The 13,762-nt window shown below is 46.7% G+C and overlaps 1 protein-coding gene and 1 pseudogene across 2 annotated transcripts; one reads left to right on the top strand and one right to left on the bottom strand.

The window, feature by feature from the left end:
• The first annotated feature begins 608 nt into the window (after nucleotides 1-608).
• On the top strand, nucleotides 609-1,081 carry LOC147980629 (putative B3 domain-containing protein Os03g0621600; annotated as a pseudogene).
• Nucleotides 1,082-3,150: 2,069 nt separating this feature from the next.
• LOC125545206 (uncharacterized) lies at nucleotides 3,151-6,496 on the bottom strand. Of its 2 annotated transcripts, none has more exons than XM_048709091.2 (3): nucleotides 6,103-6,489; nucleotides 5,662-6,001; nucleotides 3,151-3,402 (listed from the first exon to the last, which is right to left on the bottom strand). In XM_048709091.2, exons 1-3 carry the CDS (start codon nucleotides 6,420-6,422, stop codon nucleotides 3,337-3,339), a joined length of 726 nt encoding a protein of 241 aa, XP_048565048.2. In that variant the 5' UTR covers nucleotides 6,423-6,489; the 3' UTR covers nucleotides 3,151-3,336. The 2 variants fall into 2 exon arrangements, with proteins under 2 accessions (XP_048565048.2, XP_087369547.1); XM_087513421.1 differs by lacking the exon at nucleotides 3,151-3,402 and adding an exon at nucleotides 3,709-3,819 and having other exon boundaries at nucleotides 6,103-6,496.
• Nucleotides 6,497-13,762: the final 7,266 nt, after the last annotated feature.

The raw sequence follows: 13,762 nt of genomic DNA, 5'->3' as shown, positions 1-13,762 counted from the left end.
CACTGCGGGACGACGATCATTAGGAGCCTAGTAGGTCTTGTACTTGCACCACTTCTTCCTCTGTTTAGCGTCGACGGAGACGGCCTAATTCATGGCGCAGCGAATGATGTCAACTGCCATCGCGCCCTTCGCTGGGTCAGGAATCAGCGTCTTCAGCTCTTCTTTACTGGCCTTCATGAGCACTGCATTAGATTCCTTTTGCATGTCCGGCATGGAGACGAAGTTCGAGCACACCTCCATGGTGTTCTCGAACTTGATCCGGTCACCAGCCGTCCACCCGAGGAAGAAGGCCCTCCAGCCAATACCCCAAAGGAAGGGGTTGGCGTTGGAGTTGGAGCTAGAGCTCATGGCGATGGGGAGGAGAAAGGTTGACAGTGAGAGAAGAGAGGGGGTGGGTAAGTAGTGGTGGGTAGGGTGAGTAAATATAGGAGGGTGAAGAGGAGGAGGAGAGTGACAGTCATGTCGTTTTAACTACAAGCTCTTCAATTAGCCATGAACTCTGTGTTGTGCGTGACTCCATGAATTATGTGCAGATCGAGGAGAGCAATGAGATGGGCACGGAGGTGCTCCCGGCCGTTGACAACAAGGGCAAGCAGCCCCTTCACCCAATGCCCGACGAGGTTGTGCTGCTGCCCACTGCCGAGGAAGATCCGAAGATGCCTGAGGGCGGCGAAGACGAGGGCATGGAGGAGCCCCCAGCAACAAGCGCCGCAACTACGACCACTACCATCAGGAGGATGGCCCAACTCACTTCTGCAAGGTCATCCTTGCGCCGAAGTTTGAGTGCATCCCCATGCCCCTGGACTTCACCAAGCACTTCGTCGCGGTGCCGACGGAGTTCAAGCTCAAGAACAACACCGACTGCTCCTGGAAGGTGACGGCAAAGATGATGAACGGCAGGGTGACCCTGGATCAGAGTTGGGCCACCTACGCAACCGTTCATCAGATCAAGATCGGCTACATGGTGACGTTCAAGATCCTCACTCCCGACACCCTCAAGGTCATCATCTTCGACGATGATGGCATTGAGGTCGTCAACAAGTGCGGGAAGCACGACGAAGCCTTCGCTGCCAAGGAGTAGGGCCGGGCCACCTCTTTCCAGCGTACTATCGAGTCTGCTTTGAACACGTTTATGATTTATGCACTGAACTGTTATGAAGTGTGGTACTGCTTATATATGAATTATGCTAGTTGATGCTCTGTTTATACTCTGTTGTGCTTATGATGTGTGCTGCCGAAGTGTGGTGGTAACCTCACCAACTAGCCAAAGAGGTTACCACACACCAGGCGTTGCATACAACCAAACACCATGCCTTGAGTTTGTCCACTAACATGCAGACAACCAAACACCAGACAGTGTGGTTCTGCCGATGCAGGCAAGAAGGCATGCAGGCAACCAAACAACATGAAGATGGTGCATTTGAGGCTGCATTTGCATAGTCAGGTTGGGTGGAGAAGCGTATGCAATGCGGGTACTGTAGCGCACGGCAACCAAACACGCCCCTAGAGATTTTACGAAGTCATCGTAGACGCATCGTAGTCGATGGGAACGTCTCCTCCCACTGAAAGCGTGTCGCCGAAAATACGTCGGCGCGGGCGCGAAGCGGACGCCACGCACGCCTTCTCGGTGTCCGCGGCGTCCCCACCTGACGGTCGTCCAACTACCCAGCGGCCAGTATGGTCAGCTTAATTTATGACAACCGCCCACCTCAGGCCCACACGTCAGCAACGACGGGTCGTCCTTTTTTAAGTCGACCGTCCTCATCCGCTTCCAGAGAAACTCCCTGTCCCCATCTCGCTCCCCTGTCGGCGACAACCCTAGCCACCCTAGTCAAGCCAGATGGGGCTCTTCTCCGGCATTGATAGCAGCAAAGCCAAGGGCAAGGCCCCCGCCATCCCTTCTCCCTCTTAGCTTCCCCTGCCTCCGTCGGCGCCAGCTCGCCGGTCGAGGCAGTGCGTCAACATGCCAGTGCACCAGGCAGAGTGGCACTAGCAGCACCGCGTGCCTCTCCCGTACCCCGACGTCACCCTGCCGCATGATTGACATCTGGATCCGGAGAGTATCCCAGTGCCGTCGGCGCCGCGGATGGCTAGGGTGCACACACATGAGGTGCAGTGTCGGCGGGCACAACTGACACCGGAGCAGCGGGGCGACATCACGTATGCCTTCGACTCGTCCAACTGGGCTCATTGGTTTGCCTTCGAGCACGAGGAGGCCAGGCGGCGCAGCGTCCGTGAAGTCGGCCGCAGGTCACCGCCGCCCCCTCCCTCCCCCCTTGCCGTCCGCGACGAGGACCAGGAGGCGGAGGCCGCCTACCAGGCGGCCATGGCGGCCGTCCTCCGAGAGAGCGAGGAGGAGGAGCATCGCCGAGAGGAAGAGGAGGCGGCGTACCAGGCGGCCATGGCGGAGGCCATGGCCCTCTCCGCGACAGGCGATCGGTCGTGCCGCCGGTGGCCACGCCTTCCCTCATCAAGGCTGAGCCGAGCCGACCCCCATCAAGCGCTACTCATGGACCGAACGAGTGCGTGAGTGAGTCAACACTCTATCCGTCTGGCCAGCGTTGGCCATTTTTTTCGCTCGCCGTCAAAATGAGCCGGGCCAGCGTTGGACACATGCGCCCGCCGGTGGCCACGCCTTCCCTTGTCAAGGCTGAGCCGGAGCCGACCCCCATCAAGCGCTACTCATGGACCGAACGAGTGCGTGAGTGAGTCAACACTCTGTCTGTCTGGCCAGCGTTGGCCATTTTTTTCGCTCGCCGTTAAAATGAGTCGGGCCAGCGTTGGACACATGCGCCGACCCAAACGTGAAACTAAATGTTGATGTCCGCCATGCCCATTTGTGTCGGCGTTTTGGAGTTGCTCTAACCACAGATTGGTTCGCTGCACCGCAGTGTGCTAGTACTACTATCGTGACCCTAAAAAAATGTACTAGGCCACCGTGCGGCGTGGGTGCTCTGGTGCATCTCTCTCGTAATCCGTCCACACGTCCAGTCCGATGAGCGGAGCTGCACACAAGTGCAACCATGACGCGACACGCCAGTAGCAGCTTTGCAAAATCCGTTAAGCCGTTGTCTTTTTTATGTCAGTGTCAGGGGCATCTCCAGCGCCGTGCGGCAAACGCCGGGTGTCAGCAGAGCAGAAACAACGACACAAATAAACGCCCAGGGAGGCGGCCGATGCGTACGTAGGCACGTACAAATGACATGCAGTACGCATAGTACATTATTGCATACACATACATACTGGATGTTCGATCACACGGAGAGACAGACATGGCACGAACAGCGTCCGCGAGGCACACGCTGCGCCGAGCTTTTGTGCCTAGGACGCAGCCTCTCAGTCCTCGATCACAAAGGCTACACCGTCGTGCTTCTTGAAGTAGTGCGTGGTGTGATCCACGATCTGCAGATTCCACAAGCATCGTCAGATGGGAACCACTGCCGAGCAGCCAAGTGAAGCAAATGCCCTCGGCTTAGACTCAGAAAAACCACCAGCAAAAAAAAAAAGATGTGTAAAAAAACCAAGGGCAGGAAGGATGGCAAACCATCTAGCAGCAGCGCGGCTTTAATTTAAATGCAATGGTGCGAATGGCACGATGAAGCAACATAATTTTATGAATTCACATCCTAAACAGATGAGATGATAAAAGTTAGACTTGATGCGTATAATTAATAGCGCTAGTAAGATGGGATGTGCTCAACTGCATGGACGAACCAACCTTTTTTAGTGCCAACATTTTGAGTTTGGCCTAAATGGTACCCGATGGATTTCCTCACTTGTTTTAGATTGGGTGCACAACATTTCCTCCAGTAGAAAAATCTGGATGGAGTACATCAGGCTTTCAACTCTACTTAGACTATTCAATCTAGGACAGGACAGGGCGGGACAGGGTTGGTTTCAAGCTCCAGTAGATGAATGATACACTTCTACAATACTCCTATCAAGCGTAGCATTAACTCTGTAATGCTTGTATCACCATGTAGCATTAACTCTGTAAAACTCCTCCTTAATTAATGGACGAGGCAAAGCCGTTTCAAGAAAAACAAACAATACTCCTATCAAGCTTTCGACTCGCTACCAAAATAAGATCGGCTGGTAGTTTTCCGACTCCAGCTCACAAAAGTTTACTTAAGACAGGATGCATGTACCACTGTGCATACCAGTAGCACTGTGCTACTCGGGATGGGATTGGGCCGGGTCATGAACTGTCTGACAAACTATATGAAATTGGAAGTTAGGTAACGCAGTAGTGAAATACAAAAATGTTCATATATCCCAACTGAACTGCCTCATGAAACTTCTGAAAATGGAGGCAGCAACTTTAGTATGTCCACAGAAGCATAGAAGCTACTTCAAAAGAAACTCTTATCCTAGTATTGCGGTTTCCCTCACTTTTCCTAATTAAGGTCGGTGCTATGAAGTCCAGTTTTATAACTAACTACGACACTGCAACTGCAAAGCCAGACAAAACTACCTTGGATTTGTTAGAAGCCAGATGAAATAACTGTTTTCCAGACAAACTAAATGTAGTAATGAACTTATAATACTGCAACGACATGGCAGTACGGCACTCACATTGGTGTTGCTCAGCTCCAGGTTAAAGTAACAACACAATTTTATAATTTCATACCCAGACGAGATGATAAACTTAAGAGTTGATGTGTATAATTAACTTCTGGTAAGGGAGATGTAATCAACTACATGGCTGAATTCTTTTTGATACTACAACATAGTGGGCTTGAACTAAACTCTAAAGGATATCCGAGCCCTTTTAGATTGTGTGCACAACATTTCTTCCATTAGAAAAATCTGGATGGAGTACATCGAGCTTTCAACTGCACTTTAGACTATTCAATCTAGGACATGATAGGACAGGTTGGTTTCCAACTCCAGCGAATGAATGATGCACTTCCATAGGATAATGACGCAACAGCAATAGTTTTAATAGGCTTCCGACTCTACAACCAATAGCAGTATAAGAAAGATTGGAAGTTTTCCAACTCCAGCTCACAATAGTCCACTTAAGACAGGCTGAATATACCACAGTGGGTAGCAGTAGCCCATGGACTAAATGAAAGCTTTATGATTGAAATGCGTACATAATTGTGAATTCATCAAGAACTGTCTGACAAACTCTCTGAAATTAGTAAAACCTTAGGTAACGTACTTGTGTGCAAAGTGTGAAAAATGCACAATAATTCGTATATCATAGTCTACCTCACGAAATTTCTGAAAATTGAAGCAGCAACTTCAGTATCGTCTACAGTAGTACTCCCTGCGTCCCTTAATATAAGACGTTTTTGCAGTTCAATTATTTTGCAGTTCAAATTGAACTGCAAAAACGTCTTATATTAAGGGACAGAGGTAGTACCATAGAAGCTACTTCAAAAGGAACTTTTATCTTAGCACTGTGAGTCTGTGATTTCTATTGCATTTCAAAATTAAGACCGGTGATATGTCAGGCTCTACTGCTCTAACAAGACACACGAAACGAACAAGTTCAATTTTATTCCAACCAACAATGACACTGCAACTGCAAAGCTAGACAAAACTAGCTAGAGGAATTTGTTAGAAGCCAGATTGAACGATTGTTTCCATGCACTAAATGCAGTACTAATAATGTACTAATAATAGCACAATGACATAGCAGACAGCACTCACATTGGTGTTGCTCAGCTCTAGATTATAGAAATCCACGGCGTCTGCCTTGAACAGCGGCCCGGCGTGCCAGGTCCCGGCGTGCAGCTTGAGAAATTTCGGACCGGAGACACGGAAGACGCAGACCTCGGACGGGTCCGGGGGCAGATAGAAATGCCCAGCGCGCGACTGCACGGCACTCCCGCCACCACTCTGCTCCGTCGCCCCGTCAACGATGGAAGGCTTGGCCACGCCGAGGTACCAGTCCTGGCCGCCGATGGAGCCCAGGCACTGCGTGACGCTGGCGTGGTGGGTGATGGACGAGAACTTGAGCGGCCTGCTCTCCAATCTCATGATGTAGAACCTGGCAAGATGGAGAGGGGAGAATAAAATTTCAGAATCTTGAGTCTAGTTCAGGTAGGAGAGGATGATTGGTTGGTGGTGCTAGTATGTGGAGAATCGAACCTGGGGATGCCGCGGCTGAGGTCGAGCTGGGCGTCGTGGGGGCCGAACTGGTCGCCGTCGGGGGAGGCGGCGATGACCTGCCCGAAGGGCGCGAAGGACTCCGGCGTGGCCTCCACCGGCCGCAGCGTCACCACCCTCGGCTCCTCCCGCTTGGCTTCCATCGCCCGCGGCGCCGACGACCAGGCGGCTCTGGCTCCGGCGCGCACGGCTCTGCAGCGCTTGCTGTTGCTGCGAGGAGGGGGAGGGGGAGGAGTGGCCGTGCTGCGGCGGCGGAAGTGGCCGAGGCGGCACGCGCGGCCCAGGAGGCCCAGCGCCTCCATCCAAACGTTTTCCCGTGGCCGAAACTGCAGCGTGCACGGTGTGGTGTGGTGCGCCGCAGTGTGCTAGTACCAGGCCACCGTGCGGCGTGTGTGCACCGGTGCATCTCTCTCGTTATGCCAGTGTCACTGTGTCAGGGCATCTTCAACGCGTGTGGATCTTACTCTGCCATCCAACATCATCCAAAAAAAAAACATCATCCCGCACATAGGGCCAGTTCTTTTCACGCAAGATTCTATAGAATCAAGATTCTGAAAAAAAAATTCTAAAATCTACTTCTCCTAGAATCTATGGTCAAGTTCTTTTCTGAGATTGTAGTTTAAGATTTCGCAAAAAAAAATTATAGTTTAAGATTCTAAAGAGAGTTATGTGTTAAAGAAGTTGCAGGCCTGTACCAGACACCTGTGTAGCATGTTTGATTGCACAGGGTCCTTTTACTGCTTTTCTTTGAACACTTTATGTAAATACTAGTACTACAACTTAATGATTAATCAAGGCACGAGGTATTAAAACGTATGGACAGCGATATTTGGCAACAGTGTGCCCGATAGGAAATTTACCTTACCTGTCGATCACCCGCCAGCTAACCAGGCCAACCACCCCGCCAGCTAATCAGGCCGACCACCCCGCCAGCTAACCAGGCCGATCGTTCTACAAGGCCCAACAGAATCTCAACTTTCCCCCACCCCCTTACCTCCCACGCAAGTATACCCTCTCTCACCCTCCCCACCACCCACACGCCCCTCCCCACCACCCACCCGCCCCTCCCCGCTACACAGCTGCTCAAAATCAACACCAAAGACCTACCCCTCCTCCAGATCTGGATCAAACAAGAGCAGATCATCAGGGAAGCGGTGGAAATTACCAGGGATACGGCGAAGAAATCACCAGGCAACATCACCTCACCCTAGTAAGAATCAAAGACTCATTCAAAATCTCCAAAAAATTCTACTTAATACAAATACTTACCCCACCGCCACCCCCTCCCAATCTGTGCAAAAATTACCATCCTTTCACCTCTAGAAAACAGAATAAGCAGACTTCTCTCATAATTTTGCATATTGCAGTGACTTACCAACCAACTAATTGCAAAATTACCAGCCCCCCGTAGTTTTTGTTACCAACTTTATGCAACAAAACAGAGTGCCCAAAAAAATACCACATTCCCCTGCTACACTAAACACAGATTTTGTGTTCTACCATGGAAAAATAAAGACAAATAAAGGAGAGAGGAGCCTTTATTGACCACAAAAATCATTCTCTCATACAATGGAAGATGCATTGCAAAAAAGGTTCATTTTTCAGTCTACAAGAATGTTATACTGCATGAAGTAAACAAGTTATCAATCTGTACATAGAAAAAGTTATCATCCACTTTAGCTAAGTACTAACATTGGATAAAGAAAAGTGCTGCCTTTTAATGGAGATGCTCATGTTGTACTGTAAATTGTCCTGTTTAGTGTTCTTCCCAATCACCCCTGCGATTCTTGCCTTCAAACACCTGTGTAAAGAGTAAAACAAAACAATGAGTTTCAAAAAAAGAGTGAACACGTGTAAATGTGTACTAACGTGCAAACGTAAAAACAAATCAAGCAGGAGTAGATAAATGGATGCTAGTAGAGGAGATAATGCAGAGGATGGAGGAGGGGGTAGAATGCATGAAGAAGGCGATGCAGCGCGCACAACAAGCAGCAATTCAGCATACCCAAACATCATGGGGACAGGTAAAATTACCAACATTACTGTTTACATATCATCATGGAATGAAAAATCCAGTCTTATACTTTACTATTGAAGTGGGTTTGAAATTTACCAGCATTTGTGCACACATATTACCAGGTCCAAAAAATGCAAATTACCAAGGTTTTTTAGGCATAAAGAATACTTTACTATTGAAGTGGGTTTGAAACTTACCAGCATTGGTGCACACATATTACCATGTCCATAGGATGCAAATTACCAGGGTTTTTTAGACAAAAAAGAAATGCTTTACTGTTGAAGTGGGTTTGTAAATTACCAGCATTGGTGCACTCATAATACCAGGTTCAGAGTATGCAAATTACCAGGGTTGTTTAGGCAGAAAAAGAAAGATACATTCACTGAATCTTCAGAAAACTACCATGATGGAAAACTGTTATTTATCATGTAATATTCCACTAAATCTACCAGGCCAAATTGTAGGTGCTCGGGCAATCAGCGCAAACAACAGCTTGCCCAGTGGTGGAACAAGTGCACATAGTGCTGGAACAAATGCAAGCACAGGAGCTGGGAGCCTTGGAGAGCAGACAATAAGCGAACCAACAACTCCAGAATCTGCTGGGATCGATGCTGATATGGAAGGAAGCAACATGGAGGCATATTCCACACCTAAGCCACCTTTGCAAGGGACAAAATTTGACACCCTGAAGAGCGCACGTGACCACTACAGCACATACGCGCGCAGGACTGGCTTTGCAATTAGGCAGCAATTCAAGAAAGAGAGGGTTGATGAAACTATAAGCAGGGTGCTACTAGTTTGTACAAAATATGACAAACGGCGCAAGGACAGGGATGAGCTGCAAGATGTGGAAAACCCAGCCAACATTGTTAAGAAGAGGGAAAAAAGAAAATTGTTAGGACTGAATGTGAAGCGCACATGTACCTATCCCACGATGATGCATGGTGGACTGTTGACCATTTCGAGGACACCCAAAATCACCCCCTGATCAAAAAGCCTTCCCTAAGAAAATTCTTATCATCACATCGATACATTCCGAAGGAGGAGCAGGACTTCTTGAGGGTTCTGCACGGATGCAACATTGAGACTGCGAGGCAGATGCAGCTGATGTCATGGTTCTACGGGAGCGCTAAAGACGTACCCTACACGACACAAGACATTGCTAATCAACGAGCTAAGTTCCGCTTAGAGCACCGCCACAAGGACGTTGGGAGCACAATTGCATACTTCCAAGAGATGAGGGCAAAAGATTCATATTTCTACTAGAGAATCAAACTTGATGATGAGGACAGGGTTGAGAACTTGTTCTGGATAGATGACGCATCACGCAGGGCATATGCAAAGTATAATGACTGTTTGTCGTTTGACACGACATACATGACAAACATGTACAAGATGCCGTGTGCACCATTCATTGGAATTAATAACCATGGTCAATCCATCCAGTTTGGGTGTGGCTTCATTCGAAACGAAGTAAAGAAAAACTTTGTGTGGTTGTTTAACACATTCCTCCATGCAATGGGTGGTGTTGCCCCTAAAAACATCATCACAGACCAGGACTTTGCAATGAGGAGTGCGATCGACGAGGTCTTCTTGAACATAATACACAGAAATTGCCGCTGACATATAATGAAGAAGGCGCAGGATAAACTTGGAAAACTTATGGCTGATGATAAACCACTAAACAGAGCGTTCAAAGACTGTGTCGACAACAGCTTGACTGGTACGTACCTAATCTGTTGACCCATTTTAATTACCATGCAGCAAACTTGAGAAGCCATATGAATATATGTGATGCACAAGTTACCATGTGTGGGTCTACACAAGTTACCATGATCTTGTTGGCTATATTACCAGGGGCAGTTACATATGTTGATACCAACTTGTGGTTTAGAAAAGTTACCAGATCTGGAAAAACTGTTCAATAAAGTTACCATCTAACAACTAAGAAAAGTTACCAGCATACTTGTACTTTAATCACCAATGATTGTGTATGATGTTGTAATTGTCTCATGTTTTGTGTATCATAGAGGAAGAGTTTGAAAACAAATGGTGGGCAATGATGGATGAATATGGCCAGATCGAAAACGAACATTTTCAATGGTTGTGGGAAAATAGGAAATGTTAGGCCCCAGTGTACTACATGAAGCATTTCTTTCCATTCTTGCAGACAACTGCAAGGAGCGAGGGATTCAATGCTGTGCTCAAGAAGTACGTGAACCCCAACAACTCATTAATTGAATTCGCAACTCAATACACTGCAATCCAGGAGAAAGTAATGGTGGTTGTGGCGAAAGAGCAAGTGGACACAATTTACAAAGAGGCAGACATGTATTCATTGAACCCAATCGAGTTACAGATGCGAGGGATATACACACAAAATCTGTTCTCCAAGTTCCAGGTAGAGATGAAGCTAAAGACTGCTTACGGATGCGACACTTTGCAAGATGGAACATTCATGATATGGTCGCTCCGAGGCATACTACCAAAGTATGGGGATAGGGACTACCATGTGTAGGCGAACAAGGATGAAGGGGTATACTCATGCACTTGCTGCAAGTTTGATCGCGATGGGCTATTATGCGCACACATACTACGAGTAATGGAACATATTGGAGTCTACGAGATACCAAGGAGGTATATCCTGGATAGGTGGACATGGGATCCAGAAGAGGATCTTGTTCAGCCTGATTACCAACAGCCAATAGTTAAGAAGGGTATGACAGAGGAAGGAAAAAATATCATGAGATATACATCTATTCTGAATGATTTCAAGAAACAAGCAAAAGACGCTTGCACTACTGATGAAGGGATGGCATTGGCAAGGAAACATGTTAATGCTTTCAGAGACGACATGGATGCACTAAAAAAGAGGCAGCTAAAGAAAGCAAGAAAGGAAAAAGATGAGGGAAAAGAAGCACAAATGTTTTCTTCACCAGGGACTAGTGCCCCTGAAGGTGTCCCAGTAGCGCATCAAGGAAGCATTCCTGTCACGCATGTGTCTGGCAATATTTTCCAGTTCCAGGGCTCACATGCCGAGGGATCCCAATCATTAAACACAAGAGTGATACTAGACCCACCAAAGTCTACTACGAAAGGGCGTCCGAGAGAGAAAAGATTCCAGCACCCATTTGACATTGCAAAGCCAAAAAAAAGAGGAAGTGTAGAGTTTGCGGGTCGACAGATCATGATAAACGCAAATGTACCTCACCCATCTTGCACTGAGAAATGCAAGTTAGATGGGCATTGAAATGCAAGTTAGAGATTTTACTTATCAATTTTACCCATTTATTGTGTAAAACGGTGTCGAGACACCATGTAATGAAAAGTTATCAGCACTGAAGCATGTAAGTTATCGTCCAGAATGTAATGGGGATTTTCAGAAATGAGAATGAGATTAGTTATCATTCTTTGTTTGTGAGCAAAATGTTATGACGCAATGAAAAAGAAAGTTATCAGCACCTATTATAGTATGTTATCAGCATTGACTATCATAATTGAAAAAATTCCTTATTTGACACTGTCTTAAAATCTGGTTCCTTATTTGACACTGGAAAAAAATTTCTTTCCTATTTGACACTAGTCCTAAATTTTATTCCCTACACGACACTTTCGTCCATTTTGAGTCTAAATGACACCTAAAAAGATGATTTTGCCCCTCATACGGTATGTGTATGCGCGCGCGTGTGTGCTGTTGCGTGTGTGGGTGCACGCGCACATGTCTGCTGTTGCTGCATGTGCTGCGTGTGTGTTTGCTACTGCGTGTGTACGTGCACGTGCGCGTGTGTGTGCTGTTGCGTGTGTGGGTGCACACGCACATGTGTGCTGCTGCTGCATGTGTGTGTGCATGTGTGCTGCTACGTGTGTGTTTGCTACTGCGTGTGTACGTGCGCGCGCGTGTGTGTGTGCTGTTGCGTGCCTATGTGCTGCATGCGTGTGTGCTGCTGCAGCTGCGTTTGTGTGTATGTGTGTGTGTTGCGTGCGTGTGTGTTGTTGCGTGCGTGTGCGCGCGTGTATGTGTGTTGTTGCGTTGTGTGCGTGTGTGTGTGCACGCACGCGTGCGTGTTGTTGCGTGTGTGTGCGCGTGCGTGTGTGTTGGTGCATGTGTATGTGTTGCTGCGTGTGTGCTCCTACCCTCGCACTGATGCTGCGTGTGCGCGCTATTGCCCCCCACACACATACCACATGAGGGGCAAAAGAGTCTTTTCAGGTGCCATTTAGGCTCAAAATGGACGGAAATGTCATATAGGGAATAAAATTTAAAACTTGTGTCAAATAGGAAAGAAAAACTTTTCTAGTGTCAAATAAGGAAGCAGATTTTAAGATAGTGTCAAATAAGGAATTTTCTCATCATAATTATCAACAAAAAATGTATAAAAAAGATAGTAATTAGCCCAGAAAAAAATGTATAAAACTATCATCGTTCTTAAACATAAAACTTATATTGGTGCAAATTTCTCACATCAATTACTCCTTATTGAACAAGTGATAGCGCCATTGCGTGCATTTGTTAAGAGGATGGTCCAGCCACATGCTTGTCAATATCTTCCTCGGCGCCGGGATCTGCTCCTTAGTTATTGTCGGGATATTTTTACCATCCCAGAACTCCAAGATCTTGAACGCGAAAAAACCGCAATCAGTGCTGTAAGGAAAAAAATAAAAATGTGTTAAAAAGCAAAATAAGATAAGCAAAAAGGTGAATGAACTTTTAAAATGCTACACTACTAAGTTACCGGGTATTTAGTTGAAAAAAAATGATGGGGTACTAGCCAAAAAAACTAACCCATTGTCCTGTTTGAACACATCGATGTACAGCAGATCATAGTCTTGGATCTGCTTACTCGAGTCCTTGTACGCAATCAACCAGGATTTTTTAATGCCATTCATAAGCTTCGTCGCATGTGTGATGAGCGAAGGGCTATCTTATGGACGAAGAGAATCAAGAACTTCAAATCGTTTTGCCTTGGGATTAAGGCACAAGACATACCAATGCCCGTCCTTTGGTAGACGTCCCAAATTTTGCAGTGTTGGAAACAGTAGGTGTTAAAAAATGTGAACACTTGAACACAAGAAGTTATGAAGTTATCAATGCATTTACAGTTAAAAAGGCAAAGTTATCAGGACACTGACAACATATGTTACCAGTAGGCATACATGAAAGTTACCACAGAAAGGAAAAATGTGAACACATGAACACAAGAATTTATCAATGCATTTACAGTTAAAAAGGCAAAGTTATCAGGACACTGACAACATATGTTACCAGTAGGCATACATGAAAGTTACCACAGAAAAGTAACATAACTAGGTACCAGCTAAAATTCTTTAATGGTACGATGTCTGACAAAACCAAAATAAGAGCCTGGTAAAATTGCCTGTTAGACCAACTAAAAAACAGCTTGTACGATTTAAAAGAAGAAAAGTATGTAGTTTACGTAAAAAATTGTACCTGATTTTGGTGACTAAGTATGTAGTTTGCATCACGACGGAAATATTTGATTAGGAACTTGCTCGTCATATCATGTATGAGAACATATACTGACAGCAACCATGGAAAGATGATCTTCCCTGGGGGTACAGAATCAGAAAGAGTTCGGATGTGGAGCTCTGCAATATTATTCGAAA

Source organism: Triticum urartu, chromosome 3A (assembly GCF_056163025.1).
Source record: "Triticum urartu cultivar PI428250 chromosome 3A, HENAU_Tu73, whole genome shotgun sequence".
Lineage (NCBI taxonomy): Eukaryota > Viridiplantae > Streptophyta > Magnoliopsida > Poales > Poaceae > Triticum > Triticum urartu.
Note: the sequence above shows the minus strand (reverse complement) of the source record. Positions and strands in the feature narration are given on the sequence as shown.

What these genes read in the sequence shown, in the direction of transcription:
- LOC125545206 (XM_087513421.1), bottom strand. Translation starts at nt 6,422, where the DNA reads ATGGAGGCGCTGGGCCTCCTGGGCCGCGCGTGCCGCCTCGGCCACTTC. An exon ending in CTCAGCCGCGGCATCCCCAG is followed by an intron (nt 6,002 to 6,102) that starts GTTCGATTCTCC and finishes CCATCTTGCCAG; the next exon opens with GTTCTACATCATGAGATTGG. An exon ending in TAGAGCTGAGCAACACCAAT is followed by an intron (nt 3,820 to 5,661) that starts GTGAGTGCTGTC and finishes TACTCCATCCAG; the next exon opens with ATTTTTCTACTGGAGGAAAT.